The sequence below is a fragment of the Myripristis murdjan genome, chromosome 5, assembly GCF_902150065.1.
Source record: "Myripristis murdjan chromosome 5, fMyrMur1.1, whole genome shotgun sequence".
Lineage (NCBI taxonomy): Eukaryota > Metazoa > Chordata > Actinopteri > Holocentriformes > Holocentridae > Myripristis > Myripristis murdjan.
The window spans coordinates 8,046,099-8,066,362 of record NC_043984.1 but is presented as its reverse complement, the minus strand read 5'-3'; the positions used below and the strand labels follow the sequence as shown (position 1 = coordinate 8,066,362).

Here is a 20,264-nt window from a genome sequence, read left to right as displayed (position 1 = left end):
GACAGGGGCACGAGGTGCTTTTGCTCACCTGCTCGCCTGTGTTTTGTCAGCAGGCAAACAGAACACGGTTCCTTGTGAGGGAGAAGGCAACGCCATTCATTGGGAACATGCTCATCATTTGCTATTTGAACATTTTTAAGTCAGTAAGCTCGCACATTGCCATCTATTTCCCACCGGTGCTCAGGATCTGAGCTGTGGGAAGTCCCAGTAAAATGACTGGAGGCTGGATCAGAGCCAGGTGTCCCGGGTGTGGCTGATTCCTCCCTCTCCATCTGTGGCTCTTGTGTCGGGGTGCCGCTGACTGGGCCTGGAGCCACCAGGCTGTCACTGATGATGATCACTTGTTGTTAGCTTGTGTGGCTGCTGCTCTGGATGGTAACTGACAGCTTAAAATATCTACTGAGCTTCAAGATTTTTTTCAGTTTCTCCTGGTCACAATCCACCTTCTGTTTTTACTTTTATTCTCCACAGCTCCAAATCTCTTTGACCCCGCAGGTCTCTGAGTCCCGCCTTCATGCGAATAGATAACCAATCAGAAAAAAAAAAAAAAAAAAAAGAACTAAAGAGTAAGATTGAGATGTTTTTGAACAAATCCACACATATTAGATCTTTTTTTGGTTGTTTATTTTTTCCCAAATACATGAACAAACATTATTCTATTAAACATGTTTGGTTGGGAGAGCCTGCAATATTTATACATGATTTCAAATTCTTGTTGAAACAGATCTAAAAAAAAAAAAATATGGAAAAGAATTTGGAGCCCAAGAAACTGGGGCAAGGCCGTGAATTAAATCGCTGCTGGCCATCAGTCAAGGTTCATGTTTGTTGTAAAAATTGGACTGGCTGTATCTGTTTGTGTTGCACAGTGTAAGAAGTGAAGGCCTCTGGTAAAAATATCAAGCTTTTAAATAAGTCCATCATCCTGACTCACACAAAGTTTATGCTGATATCTGAACAACCAGGAGCACAGACGATACTTGTTTCCCTGCTTTTCACCTCAGTGTCTGCCTCTCCAGTTTTTATATGGTTAAGGCTTTTTTAGGTTGTCTTTGTCTGAGAAAAAGATGTCTGTTCTTCCTTCACCCTTGTAAAGATGCACTTTAAGAGAAAGAAAGTGGTGAGGTACATGACAGATTGGGTATAGGGTTTAATCTTCGCTTTCAGTGTTACAGTACGTTTTCCCTACATTTTGATGTTGTGTTCACGTTTTTTTTTTCAAGAGATTTCACTTTTTTCCTTTTGTTTTTTAATATACTGTATTGTGTATGTGTAGCAAAGCTTGTCCTCTCCAATGTAAACAGACTGCAGCATTTTGTACAATAAAATATGTTAACGAAGCCAGTCCTGGTGGCCTCACAGACCTTTGTCATGTGTCATCATTTCATCCTCTCACCATCTTTTCACTATCTGGTGAAATGGAAATTGACTTGAAATAATTACTGTAATAATCAATGTAATTTTTGTCAATTTACTTAATAATGTCTCAAATATGGTATAAAGACTATACCTTACTATTTTTTTTTCCATGTTATGAAAAAGCCATCCAGTTTTGTTTTAGTTACATGGCAAAACAAAATCTTACCTGTCTTTGGTAATATCTGAAAAGGTTTTATTCCAAATCACCATATGTCCATTCCGGAAAGATCTTGTTAGCTGGAATTCATCAGTGGACATCTCAGAGCCTCTAAACCAAATAATTTTGTTAGGAGAGGGAGCCAACTAACAACAAGTAACAAGTCTAATGTATCCGTTGTGCGCAGATTGATTATACAAGTGCAGCTGAAAGTGGACAGGGTTCAAACATTTAGTGCCTTAGACCTGATGAATTTGTGTTTTAAGAAACAGACAGAACACACAAAAATGAATTTGGGATTTATTCTAACACAGTAACAACATGAGAACCAGAAATGTGGTGTGCGCAGGTTTGAAGTCACAGTTTCACTGTACAGCCCAAAGAGGGCATCACTGCTTTTGGCTGCCTGCGCCACAATACTGCCACTCATCTGTGGATAAACACAAAGAGAGCGACGATGAGGATGATGATGCAGAGGAAGAGGTGGACTGGGAGGAAGATGAGGACTCAGACCTCCTCTGCACAGGTGTGGCAGGAGCACCAGGGCTTGAGTGATACTACAATTTTTTCTCTTGACTTTTTCATGGACAGCCTGTTCACAATACAGATTATTTAAAATAAAATATACAGACGCAATTATGTGTAATAGCTGTAGTCTAAGAAAATGGTACAAATAGTTAATTGTTTGGATTGGATAATGCAGAAACAATAGATCAAAATTGTTTTCTACTTGATAACAGGAAAGATAGCTAACTGCACTGATGGAGCTTAAATGTCAGTTGTCTCCATCTCTCTCCATCTACCTATATCTCTGCCTGTATTAATTGTGTGTGGTTTAAAAGTTTGAAAAATTAAAAAAAAAAGTGTATTGTTTTGTGGAGATTAACACAAGGATCATAAGCCTTTGTTTGCGTCAGACATTATTTTCTTAAATTTATAAAAACTGTGGAGGGAAGCCAAGGTCAAAGTTAAATCAGGGCTGGCCTGAAAAAACACATGCACATTTTAACACCTGAATGAGGCAACTCTCGGTTAAGAAATTGAGTTTCCTATGATGGATTTGTTGTTGTATGATTGTTGAACATTGGCCCAAAATGGCGCGTCTAATTCTCACCATATTTGTATGTGTGTGTTTTTACAAGCATGTTTCACAAACACAACACACACATGTGCACACAGCCAAACATGATTAACATTAAATGTCCTGTTAAAAGATAAAGAACAATTTCTCCCTCCCTTTCTCTCTGTCACTCTCTATATGTGTGTGTGTGTGTGTGTGTGTGTGTGTGTGTGTGTGTGTGTGTGTGAGTGCGTGCGTGTGTGAGCGTGTCATAACACACACACACCTGAACAAACTTCTCCTGCTGTTTGGCAGCGAGTCATTTTAATTTTAGTGCTGTGACCTGATTGGTTGGAGCATCCTCTCTGTCAGCGTGCTCACGCTTTCTTTGGTGTTTATTTGTGTTCGTTCACCCCAGAAACATTCCATGGTGTGATGAAAGTTTTCTATTTTAGGGTCTATCTGCAGGCCAGCGGGCAAAGGTGCAGACCATGTATCCTACTGTACCTGTCACGTCACAAGGCTGAATCAACACTACGCCTCATATTTTTTTCTCTCTCTCTTCTCTCTCGCTCTTTGTTTTCTCTGTCTCTCTTTCACCTCAGAGTGAAGGAGTCTGAAATAAAACTGTTCTTTTCTGAAAAGAGATGCATTGGGTTAAAGGGGCAATGGGTGAGATTTTATTGGCTCAAAGCACAAAAGGGCTCAAATCTATCTGCAGGGAATTGATGAGATAACTTTGAAAACTCAATGCACTTCTGAGTGAAAACACCCTGGCATTTTCAGTTGCTCAAGAACGAAGGATGACATGAGTGACTGAACAGTATTGTAATGCTAAAACAAACTTTCTGAATCCAAAAAAATCCTATATAGTATTATTGTTCCAGTGAGTGATTTTTAATATCACTTCACTGGGCATTTCTATTGGATCTTTGCTCTGTTTAACTGGCTTAATGAGTCTATTGTGGATTTTTGTCACTGCAAAGGGGAAAGAAGGGGAGAAAGCTGGGTCAGAAACCTGGTGATGTTATAGGACCTATCAGTTCCTGGAGGTAGACAGAATTCATGGATTTCTTAATAACCCTTTAATAGTCAGAGGAGCAGCACTTTGATACGGCCCCAGATGTCATTTGTAAGTGATTCTCCCTCCAGTCTTTCCCATAGACTGTGGTTACACATCTTCAACTTGTCAAGCACTCACAAGGAAAAAAAAATTATGAAAAGCTTTGGGAAAACCACAGCAGGGCTCGTTAATTTGTGAACGCGTTCAGTGGTGCTATGCATCCCTCCTGTGGTCAGAGTATGAAACTACACAGTGTCTGGGCTTGTGTACAGTGTTGTGTGTGTTGTGACAGTGGTGAGAGCTGTACTCCACCATAGGCAGGAAGTGCTAAAGGGTAGACCAACATACTGAGATGCATTTTAGATTTAATATGAGTGATGCTCTCTGTGTGTGTGTCTGTGTAAATTTGTGTCTGTGCACAATTGTTCAGTCGGCAGAGGCTTAGCACCTCTGTGCAGATTTCTGGGATGGTGGGCAGAAGATTTTGTCATACCACAAGTACGGCAATCTCCCCCCAGCCTTAATAGCTGGAAGTTCTTTTCACTTGTGTTGGAGAGCTTCAAGAGACATACAGGCATACAGCAGTGGCTCCACCTGACTATTTGCTGGCTGAACAACCAGCTGCTGCTGCTAGCATTTTCCTGATAAATGCATGACATTCATAAATACTGTTCAGATGGATTCAGCTGGGTGTGCTGTGACTGATTTTGTGTATAACTGCTGCTCTGACTAATAACGGTCCATATAATACACTTGTGTTGTTCCTACATTCTGTATGTAGTCCTTGGTGTGAACACGTGACACAGCATGCCCCTTTGCTTTGCTTGTGGCAGACCTGAATATTGTCCCTCCACGGCTCCAGTAGAGTCTCTTCCGGTGCAGCGCCACAGCGGATCAGTGCTAGCGGTTTCAGTGAAGGTCGTGAGTCTTACTTGTGAGTATTCATTGAAAAGTAAGATTTCGGTGTCATTTATCGTGTCATAGATACTTATTTTGTTGTATCTGGGGTTAAATAATCGCGCCTAACTTCAACCCATGCCCCATCATTCTGCTTTAGTCACCTCAGGTCGCCAGTTTGTACCAACAGTTAGCTGTGTCAAGCTAACGCAGTCGCTAGCTAGCTCATCATGCTGTTGTACCCGACGCCAATTTTGTTTTCCAAGGATAGCGAAATCTCTTGAGTGGTCATTTTGACTACTGGTTAAGGGTTACGTTTAGGGTTAGACATACGTTGATTATGGCTAAATTGAAAAGACGGCCGTAGAGATTAAACCTAAGTCAATTAGGTCATGGCTCCACTATCCTAGGGAATTAATATCGCGACAATGCTATCTAAAATTAGCTTAGCCTGATACACCAGGATTCCGTTCCTAACAAACGAAGTGATATTATTATAAAACTTCAAACCTTGGTTATCCGTCGTGAATGGCGCTTTGTCAGTAAATAATTTTCACTTGACTTTTATTTGAATAGTGTATAGAAGGTGACCATAACTTTATGACCCGCACGCTTCACTGTCATAACCCAACGTTAAAGCCAGGTCGTGTCTTTTTTGAGAGTATAAACGCTGCAGACAGGCGGTCGGGTTTTTGATCTAAGTCGTGTGTATCAGCCATGAGCCGTGCAGGGGAGAGGTGTCGGCTGTGGGACGGTGTCCGTGCTGACCTGACTTGGCAGCGGCGGCTCATGGCGTCCTGCCACTGACAGCGACATGTTCACACCGACCCAGAGTCACTGTGCTGTCAAACTCCTCATTGCAAATTCTCATTTATCTACCCTTGTCCTTGAATAAAGACTGGACACTCTTTCTTAATGTTAAAATTGTCGTGGTCGAATTAACGTTTTACCAGGGTTTCCTCTGACATTTTCACACAGCTGTGGCGCTTTGGGCAATTACTCTAGTTTTGTTCCATATCTGTCACCGTTTGTAAATTATATTAAGTTTACATTGAAGTTCTAGTGTTAAATGTTTTAAATTAGTATATCATCATTATTTCGAAGCATATGCACTACACGAACACTCCTGTAATCTTCAAATTTACTTGCATTTTTTATTTACTGGGGTAAATTTGACCTCAGTAATTTAAACCTTCAGAAAATGATCATAATTAAAATTGTTACTCATGTGTATGAGTCAGGTACTGTAGGACTACCTAAATATCCCATTAAATAAAACGCCACCTCCCCCATTCCTCTGCCCCTTACACATCCAAATTCATGTGGGAGTGATTTTGTTTGCCTCCATAATGTCACATTAACTGGACTGGTTTTCACACCACTACCGGTTATGTTATGTTTTGTGAGGTCCTAAAGCAGAGGGAAGTTTTTTGACAATTGAAAATGGCACGTTATAATTCCTCAGTGTCGTCCAAAACAACTAAAACAAATTCCAAAATGTGTAAAATGATAAATAAGCTAAATAAGCCTGGGGTCAAATTGACCCCAAAGAAACACTGATGCATAATAACAGGATATTCAAAACATCATCATGTTACTTTTATATTTACCCACCTGTCCCCATTAAATTAGGAAAAGTAATTGAATATGAAGCCACAAAAAAAAAAAAAAAAATGTTAATCATGTAGTTACAGACATTAAGCATTGAATGCGGTCAAATTGCCCTCAAAGATAATGGCAGGGTTAATGATAGATGACATTAATACTAAATTACAATGTTTAATTTAATATTTTGTCTGGCCGTGGTGGTGCACCACTGAATATAGAGCAAACATGGTTTTACCCATTAAGTAAATTTAAGACAATTAAAACAAATAGGTTTACTGAGAAGCGAAGAAAATTTGCTTTCCTCTGGACCAAAATTGTGGCCTGTGATTTTTATTTTATTTATTTATATATATTTTTTTATTACAATACAGACACAACCTCAGAGGTTTCTTACAAGGGTGGAGTGTATTAACAAATGACAAAAGTGAACAAGTGATCAGAGCAAAATTCTTAACAAAATAGTATAGAATTGCATATCAATGATGTGTAGCCTTTTGCAAACTACTCTATATATGCAAGTTAAACTGAAGTGATGTATTTTAAGAGCTGTGATACTATAAAGAGTGCATTCATCTTAATTCATAGATTCACATTTTTTCTTTGTTTTTTTCCCCCCCAGGTAATCCACCATGTCTCTGGCAAAACCTGCGATGAGGGGTCTGCTGGGAAAGCGCCTCAGGTTCCACCTGCCCATCGCTTTCACTCTGTCCCTGGTGGCTGCAGCAGCTTTCAAGGTGAGAGCATGGCTGTACACTCATAGCTCCACCAGGACATAGTTATACATACACTCTGAAGGCTGTGTATGTCTACGTGCATTAGCATTTCATATGGGTATGTTTGTATGCCATAAAATAAACGGAATACAAAGTGAGTACTCAGTCATGCATTTTGAGATTTCTTTCTTTGTAACTTTTGGTTATTTTTGGCTCATCACTCCAGCAAGGATTGGGTGAAGTGCACTTCTTTCTCCACCCACAGTAACATTTTAATATTTTCAGTAAGACAGAGACCTTTGGACTTGTGTTTTTTTTCCTTTAACTACTGATGTTGACTGGAATCATCGCCCCAGGCGATGAGTCCTACATCCAAAGAGCGCCTGCCTGGTCCGCATTAAGGGCACAGTCCAGTGTTTGTCTTATGTTTCTACTCTTTCCTGTCAATGTATTAACCTACTGTGGACGTTTCTAATATAAAATTTATTTGTTGTCAATATGCCAATATTTTGTGATTTGTTTTTTGTGACAGAGTTGTGATAAATGATGATATATAAATGTACAGCTGTGGATAAGAGCAGCATCAAAATGTCACTCTAGTCAAAATTACTCAGTTCAACCAAATATTTTTCTAGGCATGAATTTGGTATCTTGCATGAGGCGATTGAGCCCAATGAATAGTGTTTCTGACTTCTTTACAGACATACACATACTTGTGAGGACACTGTTTGACTTGTGCGAATGTATTTGCTGCTCAGGTTCTTGGCATGTTGCAAAATGAATCCATGCTCCTTTGATGTTAGTCCATTAAAATTATCGGCCGAACCTTTTAAACCTGTTTAAAGAAACAGAAAATCCCTGATTAATGTCAGCTGTGAACAAACTAATTTATCTAATTCAGATACTACATATTAGGAATGGGGCTACAGTTCTTGCTTTAGTCCAGCCTGCACACGGTTACTTTCAGTCATTCACAATGAAAGAAAAACTGTGGAGCTTCATTATATTATTTTGTCTTATGATTAGCAACAATGACTTGACAAGTGTGTATTTTGTATGTTTTTTGACTGTAAGCAAAACCACAATGATTTTTTTGGCTCTTCATAGTTCACAGTGACAGAGCCCAGGAAACAGGCCTATGCCGACTTCTACAAGCAGTATGACGCTGTCAAGGAGTTCAACGCCATGAAGGAAGCTGGCATCTTTGAAAGTGTGCGGCCCTCTGGCGAGTAAAGCCACTGTGAGTATTTCTGTGGTTGGGCTTGATCAATGAATAACAATCAGTGTTGTTGTCATGCTCAGGGGGATTTATATGTGGCATACAGGTTTCATCAGCAACTTGCATCTCAACACAGTGCATACTGATAGATTGGATTGAGAATAAAAATATAGTGACACTCTGAATTTTCAGCAAGAAAAAACATACCCAACAAGGTTTTAAAACAAAACAATGGATCTCTACTAACTCCTTCAGTGTCTGAAAATTCTTGTTGGAGGCAAGGGCAGTTTATTCATTTTTTTGTAGGAGGCCGGATGAAAGCTCAGGCAGTCAGTGTTAAAAAGAAATAGACCACGGCTTGCTTACTTAAACCGGCTTACAATTCACACTAATGGGAAGGTGAAACACTGTTCTACAGCTGAACTCCTAGTGAACCTCAGTGGCAGGAGGTAGACTTATATTGAGCTCCAAAACATGTTTAACCAGACATCATGTTACTAATATTAATTCAGTATTTAGTCACTCTGTGGATTCAGAGGAATATCACTCAGTTTACGGATTTAGATAACTTTGTGTTGAGGGACAGTTGTTGTTATTGATGATCTGAAACTGGAGAAATATGACTAAATAAGCTAGGAGTGCCTAAACTAACAATGACACAGACCAAATCTGTGCCTTTATGGTTGTCTGGCCTTAAATAAGTGTCAGCTTCCAACTAGAAAGCACACCCCCATCTTTAGAAAATTAACAGATTTACTTTATCCCACTCTTGAAACCATGGGAAAAATTGGGGAGCAGCTCTGTTGTTAACGGAGACAAATGTTAGCAATCATTGTTGCAAGAATAAAGCCACTTGACCTTGAATGGCCATGTGGAAATTAAGTTGTGGGAGATTTTGTGTGGGGGTTATTATTTAGTGAAAGGAGCATTGAATGAGTAGAGCAGCAAGCAAGGCAGGAGGATGAACATCCATTCCCCTCAACATAATGTGGAAAATATTTTCTTTATATGGAGATTTTTATTTGTAAACATGCAAACATGGTTCTTTACCTGATGCACACGTACTTTTGCTTACAAAACTCAGTCAGTCATATGATGCTATGTCACATTCTCACATTGTTGCCAGGATTTAATATTTAATATTAATGCGTATAGGAATGCCAATAACAGGAAAGAAAGATGCTCTTGTGTCTAATTGTACTGTTCTTGCATTTTCTTTCTCCAGCTGTATGTCCCTACTGTGCATTCCCGGTCTGAAGCTGGAGTTCCTTCTTGCCCTCTTGATGTTATTTACCAATCAGATGTGAACATCACAATGCTGTTATGTTCCTCTAAAATAAACTATTCTATTAATGTTACTCTTTGTCTTTATTTTTGGAAAAATGCACCCACAGTCCTATTCAGCAAAACAGTACAAATATAGCACGCATAGTATGCATGAGGGAAATGAGAGTAAAATGGTGATGTCAGCATATATCAGCAACGTAATGTAATTCACAGCAGTGAGCTTTTTATTTAAGTCTTAGATGCAATTTTGTTTCTGTAGAGAAGCATTTGTACATATTTAGACCCAATAGTCCCTTTTTATAACAACTATTTTGACGTGAAATAGGAAAAACACATAAAGGTCATAAAGGTTCAGTTCCTTTTGGGTCTATGGAATGGAACTTTAACACCACAAGTAAAACCTGTCTTTCCCCCGCGGTTTCATGTCAAAATGGGTGCTGTGAACGTGGATGGTGTGATACCAAATATTGTATAACATTGGCTTGTTTTGGGGGTTGAGATTAGTATTTAATTAGGACAAGTGTCTGAACATTTAATACAGGTGGTGGTTTTGTGGGCAAGTATGCCAGCTTAATGTTACAGTTCTCCACACGCTGTCTTCACCTGTCATGTCGTGCGGCATATACATGGGTGTAGCGCCTCCTATCGATGATGTTCAGCACTACAGTCTTTGTCTGGACCGCCTTTCATGCTCAGTACTCTTCCTGGTTTCAAGTGGATATCAAGACGCCTGTTAAGCGGCGAGTCGGACAAGTCCAAAGTTGTACTACTGACGCGGGAGGATGACACCGAGAACAAACACACAGCAGCTGGAAGAAGTTTGAACACGGTCCAAACCTTGTTTTACAAGATGAAACACGGACGATAAGCACCGCGGGGGCACCAGCGGCAGGCTGCCGTGAAGCGACACAGGCTCGCTGCTAGCCGCTGCTAGCCACTTAGCGAGCTAACACACGGCAGGCAGTTGGTGTTAGCATACTGTATCTTTGAAACGTCGCGGCTGACAAGCTCGCCCAACCTCGTCTCACAGTCGGGCAAAAAGGAGCCCAGCCACCGGAGAAAGGCAACATGGAGAGCAAGGACAAAGTACAGATGAGGAACAACCCTCGCAGGTAACGTTATGCTAAATGAAACACCAAGGTTTTGCTATCTGATATCTCCGCGGACTTCATCTATTGAACTTGGCATAGATGCTGGTAGCCTGTAAACAGATATGTTGATTTGAATTTGGGCAATATTCGAGCACAACTCCTTAGCTTGTGGGTAAATTACATGTCCGACTCTGAGGGGAATGGATAGCAAGAAATTCACTTGAAGCCAGACCATGATAGAACACCTCGTAGAAGACAACTTTCTGTAGCTGAATGAATTTCTGACTCGATTTTGAATTAACTTCATTCAACCAATTTCTTTCCCATTGCCTGCCGATGCATGGGGAAGAGGCATTCTGCTTCCAAACGACTGTACAACAGCTGTTTTTCTTGTGTCAAAACTCACATTTAACAAGAGAGCAGGGTGGATGGTATGTTTCAAACTCAACCTCTAAACCACTGGATCCTGGTCCAGCCATAATTTCTCTAGTTTTCCAATATATAGTAGTCCTATCGTATTCCACTTGTTAATGCTTGTCGTATCCAGGTCTCTGTTGTGCCAAATCCTAGGGCTTCTCTCCAGTAAAGCTCCTGGTGATCCCATTTAATGCCTTAACACTGTTAGTAAATCCAAGCTTAGCTGTGGCTCTTGCAAAGGTTAAACTTAATCAGCTCAAATGTAACACAAAAGTAGTTATTTACACCATCAAGTCTGTGTCTTGCCTTTAAAGCCATGGGAAGCATCTTTACTTGTAGGCTGTGTTTCCATGGACACAGTAGTTTGAAAACTCAGAGACTACACCATGCATTTTGTGGCAAAGAATTAAGCCATTGCCCTTCTTTCTGATGAAAAAGAAACTATTTAATTCAGAATTAATATATCTGAGGTGTTGCCCCCACATCATCATCTCATCTGTCAGTTTTTAATACTGTGTGTGCCTAGGTTCGTTGTCAATATGTCGCCATGCTATTGCTGCCAAGGCAAATACATCTGCTGTACTTGGCAAAGACACTGACTCAGACACTGAGATGCTGTATACATGACAAGTATACATAATACAGTGTATGGGGGAAAAATCCTGTATGTGTTTTGTCAATGTGTTTATGCTTTGGCTTTCTACACTGAGTAAGTCTTCCTAAGGTGTGTTTCAATTACACATTCTAGATGTGTCATGTTGACTCATTTAAATTAGATGGCCTCATGTGGAAATGATGGTAGTGGAGTGTGTTTTGTATCAACTATGATTCAGTGCTGTCTCAAAACATATAATAACCTTTGAGTGTGTGCACTGGTCTATTGGAGGCTATCATGATGCCTTCAGGAAGGCAAAATCACAAAAGCTACACATATTACTACTAAAAATATGATACAGTGACTTAATAACTCATCAAGCAAGGAAAAAATATTAAAACACATTTAAGATGTAAAAATGTAAAAACTTCAAAAACATGTATGGTGATCCTTTAATAACTAAAAGCAAGCTGAGACTAGATGTGAGTTATATCATTTTTTGAAGGATATATAGTCTTGTATGGATATGCTGTGAAGATTATAGAGAGAGGTGCACCTGCCATTTATTGCTGCAGTGCAGAAAATAGTTTGTGTGGTCAATAAGGCCTGTGTGTATCATGACAGCAGGAACTGAAGAGTTCCTATTATTGCCTCTGTCCAGTTATCAGGAGGCTTCTGGTAAAACACACTGCTGTCCTGTTATCGCCTCTGCTCACTCACACAGTGTTTCCTCTGTATGTAAGTTTGTGGGACCTGCAACAACATTTTACTTTATTTGCACAGTTTATTTCTTGATTTAATTCTTATATCTATATCTATCTATCTATCTATCTATCTATCTATCTATATATATATATTCTGTAGTTTTAGTGACATGTTGCAGGAAAAAAGTTTTTGATAACAAAAAAGATATTGAAATTTTTAAAACGCATGGAAAAGAATAGCCCATTTTGAGTTGTTAAACCTGCCTAAAACATTTTGAAAACATACAGGAAAATGTTATTGTACTGCCCTGATATAAATACCACAACACCTTCTCTGTGGTTTTAAACCTGTCAGCTCGTTTTGTTGATGTGAGGAATAGTTTCCATGGCAACATAAAGCAATATGACATAGTTTAGTAGGGGCAAGTCAACAGTTATCATAATACTGAATGCCAGAATATTCAACTCAAAGCAATAATTTAAGAACTAGCAGACATACAAAATTTTGCAATTGTGCCTAAAGGAGGTCAGGACATAATTTCTTTTCTTTATGTGGGAAATGTAGCAAAAGTTTGACCCCCTAGATTGGCAGTATTAAAAGCCAGTGGTGCAGAAGAATGCAAGAGTCAGAACTGTATTGCTCTGGTAATTATCCTTTCACAAATAATGAGGATGTGGAAGAGAAACAAGAAATATTAGTTTAGAAAATAATTTGAAGGAAAAATTAATCTCTCAGTCTTCTAAGCCAGAGGCAGGTGCATACACACATTTGTACAAGTTCATGGAGTTCATTTGGAGACGAGAAAGGGCAGATTTGCATCTCAATACTCACACACTACATTTACCATGGCTTCTGGCCTATAGCGTGGGTAGCTGGGTTCATGGTCCTGCTGGGCTGAATGGGAATCTGGCCTAGAAACTGTAAAGAAACACATAGACTTTTTGAAAACCTTTTGTCAATGTACAATTTACACTAAGAAGAGTGCAGGATTCCTACGCTGTCCGGAAAAGCGTGAAAATGTGTCGAATATCGTCATTTCCAGGTCTGGATAAGTGAAGATAAAAGGAGAGCGCATGGAAAAGTATTTGTGTTTCCAGACTATTGCTTGTATTAACAGTTTTCTAAAAAAACATTGTTCTAAAAAACTTACAGGACTTAAATCAACAGTGGCACTTGCTGTACCATCCCACCCAAGGCCACAAGATGGGGAAATGCAAGTTTTCTGAGAAAAGGCTTACACATGTAAAATATAAAAAAAGAAATGCTTGGTGAAGGACGCTAAAAAAACAAACAAAAAAAAAAGAGCATGGTGCAAACTGTGTTTGAAATCATTCTACATTTTAGTAGTTGCAGTCAGTGAAAAACAAGAAAAATCTTTTAAAAAGAGAAATTGAAATCAGAAATCATGAAAAATTTGAAAAAAGTGATTTCATTTATTTTGCCCTATTGTCCAGTTTTAGATTAACAGTGGTTGACAGTGTGTGTATGTTTTAGCCGACTGCTCCAGTTGCTAGCTTGTACCATCCTCTATAAGCACATGGTGTGCTAAGGTGTTAGCATGTGCTGTAGAGAACTGGAAACTTCTTCCCACCTTCTCATTACACAACAGTAAATTGATCACAGAGCTTTCATGCCAAAAGGTAAGCTTCCGTTTCCAGACTAATGCCACACAGTGTTCAGAATGAAAATCTCTTTCAGTGCCATACTGATTTAAATGAACTGAAACTATCCTCTGTAAAATACCTCAGTTATACATACATTACATAAGATAGTTAACTTGCTTTAATACAGCAGAAGCTTGAAAAAAAATCCTATACATATGAAGAGTTTCATTCCCAAATTAAAAAAAAAAAAAAAAAAAGATTCCATTCCCAAATGAAGGGGCCTTTTCAGCTCTGCTTTGTCATTACATATATTGTATGGCTGAGCTTTGTTCAAATCGAGAGAAGTTTATTGAAATTCTAGTGGATATCCCATGGTTTCCAGATACCAAATATGTCCTGCTGAATTACAGGGAAGTAGATGAGACATCTAGACATTTTCTGTTTGATGTAATACTGCAGCCATAAAAAAAAAAAAAAAAAAAAAAAAAGACATTGGCATCTTGGGTTTAAATATCTCTCTCAATAAAGCGTGATGTAGGTCCAAGGAAGAAGACACAGAATATCAGTGTGAAACAGCTTTCTAACTTTGAAGCTATTTAAGGGGAAGTCAGAGTTATAGGGGTTAAAAAGTGATTATGCTCTTCTCATGCAGGTCCCTGCCCAGCCTGGCTGTGTTTCAGTCTGGTTCAGTGGTTTATCAGATTGTACTTGTAGTTGCTGTATATATGAACGTAAATACCAGGTGTCAGGCCATTGGTTGACACACCGTGGAAGCTCTGTGGCCTTGTGGTATGTTTGTGTCCATCAGAAAACATGTTTTGTTGTTGATGGACACTCATTTACTCTACGGTGCACTGACCAGATCATCAGCGTCATTTGAAGTGTAAATAAAAGCAAGTTCATAATTTTCATATCTCTTATCCTGTTATTTTTGCAGTCAACTGTCATCCTAGATTTGGCTTGTCAGAAGCTGCGATCTGGACATGTTTGAATCTATTTTTGTCCATGTATTTAGACTATTTTTGTCTGTTGACTGATCAAAAATCTTAGAAGCTTTCCTAGTGCTGCTCACATCGCATAAGAGGGCAAAGGGCAGACAGCTAACTCTGTTTTTAGTACATCTTGGTTGTACATGAACACTCTTGGGAAACAGGAATAATAATTGAATTTATCATCTGAATGCTGAATTTAAGCTGTTTTGTTGAACATGTTGTAAGTCACCCAGGATAACAATGTTAGCCAAGTGTATAAAATTTGAAATAAAATCAAAGGCTTCAGACCTCAAAGTTTAGTTATGAGAAGGTAAAGATGATGGGGATGTTTGAGGAAATGTTGAAATTTAACTTGCTGTTGTTTCTCATTCTTTGTTCCCTCCATTCCCCACACCCATATCTCTCCATCAATCTCTTGCTGTCTCTCTCTCCCTCTTTTTCTCGGCCTGTCTGTCCATCTGTCTGGTTTTGTCTGTGTACAGGCAGTTAAAGAAGCTGAGTGAAGACAGTCTGACCAAGCAGCCAGAGGAAGTTTTTGATGTCCTGGAGAAGTTGGGTGAAGGGTGAGTCATACAGATAGTCAAGTCAGTTACAGTCACACAACCATGTCCCACAGCACGCAGGTGATGGATGAGACCAGCTCTTTCTCTGACTTGCCTGCCAGCACACATATGAGAGTTTGTTAGTTTGTGGTAATAACCGTACTTTCTCTCACTCACAGAGTCTCCTCCTCTCTCTCTCTCTCTGTGTGTCTCTCTCTCTTCATATCTCTTCCGCTTCCTTCTCATTCATGCATTGAGCCCCTCCCAGTGCCCATCATCATAAACATTGCCTCCTCATTTCCTGTTTCTCAACCTTTTCTACTTCCTCTTCTGAACGGCTGGCTGATGATGATGGTGTGTGTGTGTGTGTGTGTGTGTGTGTGTGTGTGTGTGTGGTGGCGGCAGCGGGGGCGGGGGGTGACTCGCTGTCTTTCAGCCACTTGTAGTACTCAGTGACTCTCTAGAGACTGAATTGTTTTTGCAAACCCAATTAGCAGCCACACTGGTCCTAACCAGTGCTTAGAGTGAGTGACTCATGATGATGTTTGTGAATTCACTTACAAGTGGTGGAAAGTACACAGGGTTTGAAATTAACACCCACCAAGCTGCCAAATGTGGGTGAAAATGAACTCTGGCAGTTAACGTTTTGAAATTACCTGCCAGCTTTGTGAATAAACTTGATTTATCATGCTCTATACAGGCTATAAATATCACAGCATCTGTTTGAGGCAGTTAGGCCATGTTCCTCCTCATGGTATTAAGTGGTGAAGTAGGTTCTGACTGGAAAGGGAGGAATATCTTGTGTTGGGTTCGGGTTAATTGACTTTAATGGAATTGAATGTTGGATTTTTATACCTACTGTGTTTTGTATTGTCTATGTTTTCCTGCCCAGGACTTGCAAATGGAAAGTTGCTGTCAAATACAAATCATCTCCTCTAGTTGTTTGAGATTAATATATTTTGTATATGTCCATGACAAAAATAAATTGAAACTGATACCTGGGTTTAGTTGTTGCTGTCCAGTAGTCCTAAATAAAGAGACCTGCCCACCATTTAAATATTAAAAATACTGTGCAATTTCCAATCCCATGTTTCAAATTGGGTAGTGGGGCAGCATGTCAGTGTCATGCTGTTTCAAACCCATTTTTAATAGTAGCCCTACCTAACACAAACTTGGCTGGTGGAAATTCAGAATGTCTAGTAACTTGTAATTCCAGTAGCCCTAAAGGCTGGTACTATAAAAGTTAATTTCAAACCTCTGTAATTGAGTCAAGTACTATACTTACAAATTTGAGCTACTTCTACTCTGTTCTCTGTTTTCTGCTAATTTATACTTGCAGGTATCAGATTAAGCAGACAGAATACAGTTAATAAATGAATGATGATATTATTATACCAGTAAGGCTTTATTAGTCTTTTCTTGGTGTACTCTAATTTCAGAATGCCCCAAAAGCCATTTGTGGATTAAAATCACAAGAATTTTCTTCTGGGGAATAATGCTCCCAGATATCCCTACCTGATTTTGGCTTCATCTCTTGTTGCCTTTTTCACTACTCAAAAGCTTGCGTGTCTGTCAAGTGAAATGAGTTGAAATGCACACCCCTAGTCTGAACTGATGCTCCTATTGAGCTGCTTGTTTTGTCATGTAACACCAGACAGGGATAGACATTAATATTTTTAAGCACTGGCCCAATGAGCTACCTAGCCCTTGAAAGAGAAGGAAATTACAGCAAAGCAGAAGCAGGGGCACATCCTTTCTGAAGATACAGGGACTGGAATCAGAGTGGGAGGTTAACACACAAAGGTCAAAGTACATTTAGCATAACAGGAAAACAAAATAAGGAAAAATTAATAAAATGAAGCAAACACGTTCTGCGTTCAGTACATTAGCAGGTTTGTCTGGTTACTTTTGTTGCCATATTTCTTGGTGTATATAATGTGTTTTTGTTTTGGTAGTGTTGCTAGGGATGTTAGGACTGATAAAAGTATTATGACTGAGGTCAGAAATAGAAACACATATCTTTGGTAAATAGGCCATTCTGTGGTATTATAAGTAGATGTGAGAGAGAGGCTGTAAATATTGATGTGTATTGTGTTGTGAATATTGAGTGTGTTATTGTGATGTGAATGTTTGGCAAGGTGTGTTTTGATGAGTATGTGTGTTTTTAATTGGTTGTAATTGTGCAGGGGTGGGATATATTTTGATGAGTCACTTATGTAGCAAGTAGCCACTGGCATTCATAGACACTTATGATCATGACATTATAAGAATTGATGCTGATAATTCAGTAGTATGTGCAATCTCAAAATAATGGGTTAGTTATAGGGGGGTTACATACTCAAACACATGCACACTTGAAAACTGTCCTGTAATACCACCAGTTTTCACTGTTGGCCATTGGGCAACTCCGCTGGAGAATGCCTTAAATACCTTGCTCAAAAGCACTTTGACTGAAGCAGTTTAGGAAGGGAAAGGTCTGTCTTTTTCACTGCTCTGGGATCTTAACCAGTGACTTGTTGGTCACAAGCTCATTCAAAAGTACAGGCAACCACAGTTCATGCAGACATGTGTTCAGTCTCTGTCGTTGTGTCTCTGCAGGTCGTATGGCAGTGTGTTTAAGGCCCATTTAAAAGAGACAGGCGAGATTGTAGCCATCAAACAGGTTCCTGTGGAGTCTGACCTTCAGGAGATCATCAAGGAAATCTCCATCATGCAGCAGTGTAACAGGTATTTTACAGTGCCTTTGTGTGTACATTAATATACTTGCATCTAAGTGTGTTTATGTGTGTGTATTCCTCTCTGCTCTTTTTGTTTCCCTTTAACACCATATTTGTAACATGTGACATACGTATAATTCCTCTATGGGTCTCTGTATTGCATTTTACTTTACGTTCCACCAGATTGGATTTTGAAGCAGATCTAGTAAATTGCTTTACACCATGATGAATGATAGCTTTACAGTGACAGACAATATTGACAGACTTGCCCTTACCAACTCCACAAGTGAGGTTGGACAAGCACAGACAAGCATCTCTGCTTGACACACTACTAGCATCACTGGAGGCTCTAGGAAAAACATGTTGGTCATTTAACTGATCTTTTAAACTTGTGCTCTGACAAGGCAACATTTCAGTGTTGCAGTTTGTCCATATGACTGTATGTCCAGAGATCTGCTGCATCATGTGTTACATCATGTGATGTTAAGGATCAAAAAGTGGGTTCAACATTGTGTTAATTTGCATTAATTTTTTAATAATGTCTTAAGATCCACAAATTAATCACATGTATTAATTTTGACAGCCCTAAATTTTACCTGACTGCAGCAAATGTAAATTTGCACCAGCTCTGAACACTGTATGATCAAACTGTAATGTCTGCATCTCCAGTCCCCATGTGGTGCGGTATTATGGCAGCTATTTTAAGAACAGTGACCTGTGGATTGTCATGGAATATTGTGGAGCTGGATCAGTGTCTGACATCATCCGAATACGCAACAAAACGGTAATGTAACACTCACACACACACACACACACACACACACACACACACACTCACACACATGCACACTGCACTTTGTATGAGTGCAGTGTCCACCTTTGATAATATAGCTTTGGTTCAAAATGAAAACCCTGAATAAGTCAGAAGCATAGTCAGTGCAATACTTTCATATGTCACATATAGTACAAGCCAACACTGTGCCTCATTCATAGTGTGTGTGTGTGTGTGTGTGTGTGTGTGTGTGTGTGTTTGTGTCCTGTAGTTAACAGAGGAGGAGATAGCAGCCATTCTGCAGGCCACATTGAAAGGTCTGGAGTATCTCCACTTTATGAGGAAGATCCACAGAGATATCAAAGCAGGCAACATCCTGCTGAACTCAGAGGGTCAGGCCAAACTGGCTGACTTTGGAGTGGCTGGGCAGCTCACAGTAAGAAAAATAACTCTGTCTATGAAAACCATGATTATCTGTTTAATGAACGGGAAATGTTTAGATATGGTGTTCTGTTGTTAGGCATAAATATGGGAATTGAAGTTGCAGAAATTGGGGAAAAATTGATTCAGTGAGAAATTGCAATTCTTAAAAATCTTTATATCACTATGCTGATATTTTTATACAATTTTACATCATTTAGTGTTGAAAAATGTTGCCACTTAGAATTGAAAAGATGGCTGTGACTTGTTCAAACAAACATTTACTGCCAGTTACCTGGCATAACATTGTTGGAATCAATCTTATAGTCACAAGAATTCAAATCTGAAAGAACAACAACCTCCACGCTTCTTTAAGTTTCCTGCATCTGCAGTCCAGGTCTTAATCCGTTTGCACTTTTGTGCCTTTTTCTCCCTTCCATGACATGAGAGTGACACAGCAAGATTCATTTTGAGAACAACACATCAAGTCCTAATAACCCTAGCACTAATCAGTAGAACAGAGCTGATCATTGCTTTACCGAACATTGATCACATGGTGTCAAGCACATACTATTTCAAAATGCCCTCCTATATTATGTTCTTGAGAATTTTGTTCTCTAGGGAAGATTTTTTGTGATAGACAAGGACACAAGTGTTTTGGCATTTGACTTGGCATTCTTTTTATTTAATAATAATTTTCCTATCCTCCTCCTTCCTTCAGGACACCATGGCAAAGCGTAACACAGTGATCGGCACGCCGTTCTGGATGGCCCCAGAGGTCATACAGGAGATTGGTTACAACTGCGTTGCTGACATCTGGTCTCTGGGAATTACAGCTATTGAGATGGCTGAGGGCAAGCCGCCCTATGCAGACATACACCCCATGAGGGTGAGGGAGTGTGTATCTGTGTGTGTATGTGAGTCAGAGTATGTGTTAGACAGTATGTGTGTTTGTGTTATAGGTGAGAGATTTGTGTGCAAAAAAAATA

The 20,264-nt window shown here is 39.4% G+C and overlaps 2 protein-coding genes across 2 annotated transcripts in view; both read left to right on the top strand.

Moving 5' to 3' along the window:
- Positions 1–4,484: 4,484 nt before the first annotated feature.
- Positions 4,485–9,491, top strand: cox6c (cytochrome c oxidase subunit 6C). The gene is made up of 4 exons (XM_030050783.1): positions 4,485–4,630; positions 6,821–6,935; positions 8,022–8,154; positions 9,359–9,491. The coding sequence occupies exons 2-3, from the start codon at positions 6,831–6,833 to the stop codon at positions 8,145–8,147; spliced, it is 231 nt and encodes a 76-aa protein (XP_029906643.1). The 5' UTR covers positions 4,485–4,630; positions 6,821–6,830; the 3' UTR covers positions 8,148–8,154; positions 9,359–9,491.
- A 602-nt stretch (positions 9,492–10,093) lies between these two features.
- Positions 10,094–20,264, top strand: part of LOC115359619 (serine/threonine-protein kinase 4-like) — a 34,430-nt gene continuing 24,259 nt past the window's right edge. The window contains exons 1-6 of the mRNA XM_030052175.1: positions 10,094–10,532; positions 15,307–15,387; positions 17,965–18,093; positions 18,753–18,867; positions 19,127–19,291; positions 19,997–20,164. Coding sequence (XP_029908035.1) covers positions 10,489–10,532; positions 15,307–15,387; positions 17,965–18,093; positions 18,753–18,867; positions 19,127–19,291; positions 19,997–20,164 — 702 coding nt within the window. The 5' untranslated portion in view covers positions 10,094–10,488. The remainder of the gene's footprint in view (positions 10,533–15,306; positions 15,388–17,964; positions 18,094–18,752; positions 18,868–19,126; positions 19,292–19,996; positions 20,165–20,264) is intronic.

Coding starts and splice junctions, on each gene's coding strand:
- cox6c (XM_030050783.1), top strand. CDS start 6,831: ATGTCTCTGGCAAAACCTGCGATGAGGGGTCTGCTGGGAAAGCGCCTC. Junction 6,936..8,021: donor TGGCTGCAGCAGCTTTCAAG/GTGAGAGCATGG, acceptor GGCTCTTCATAG/TTCACAGTGACAGAGCCCAG.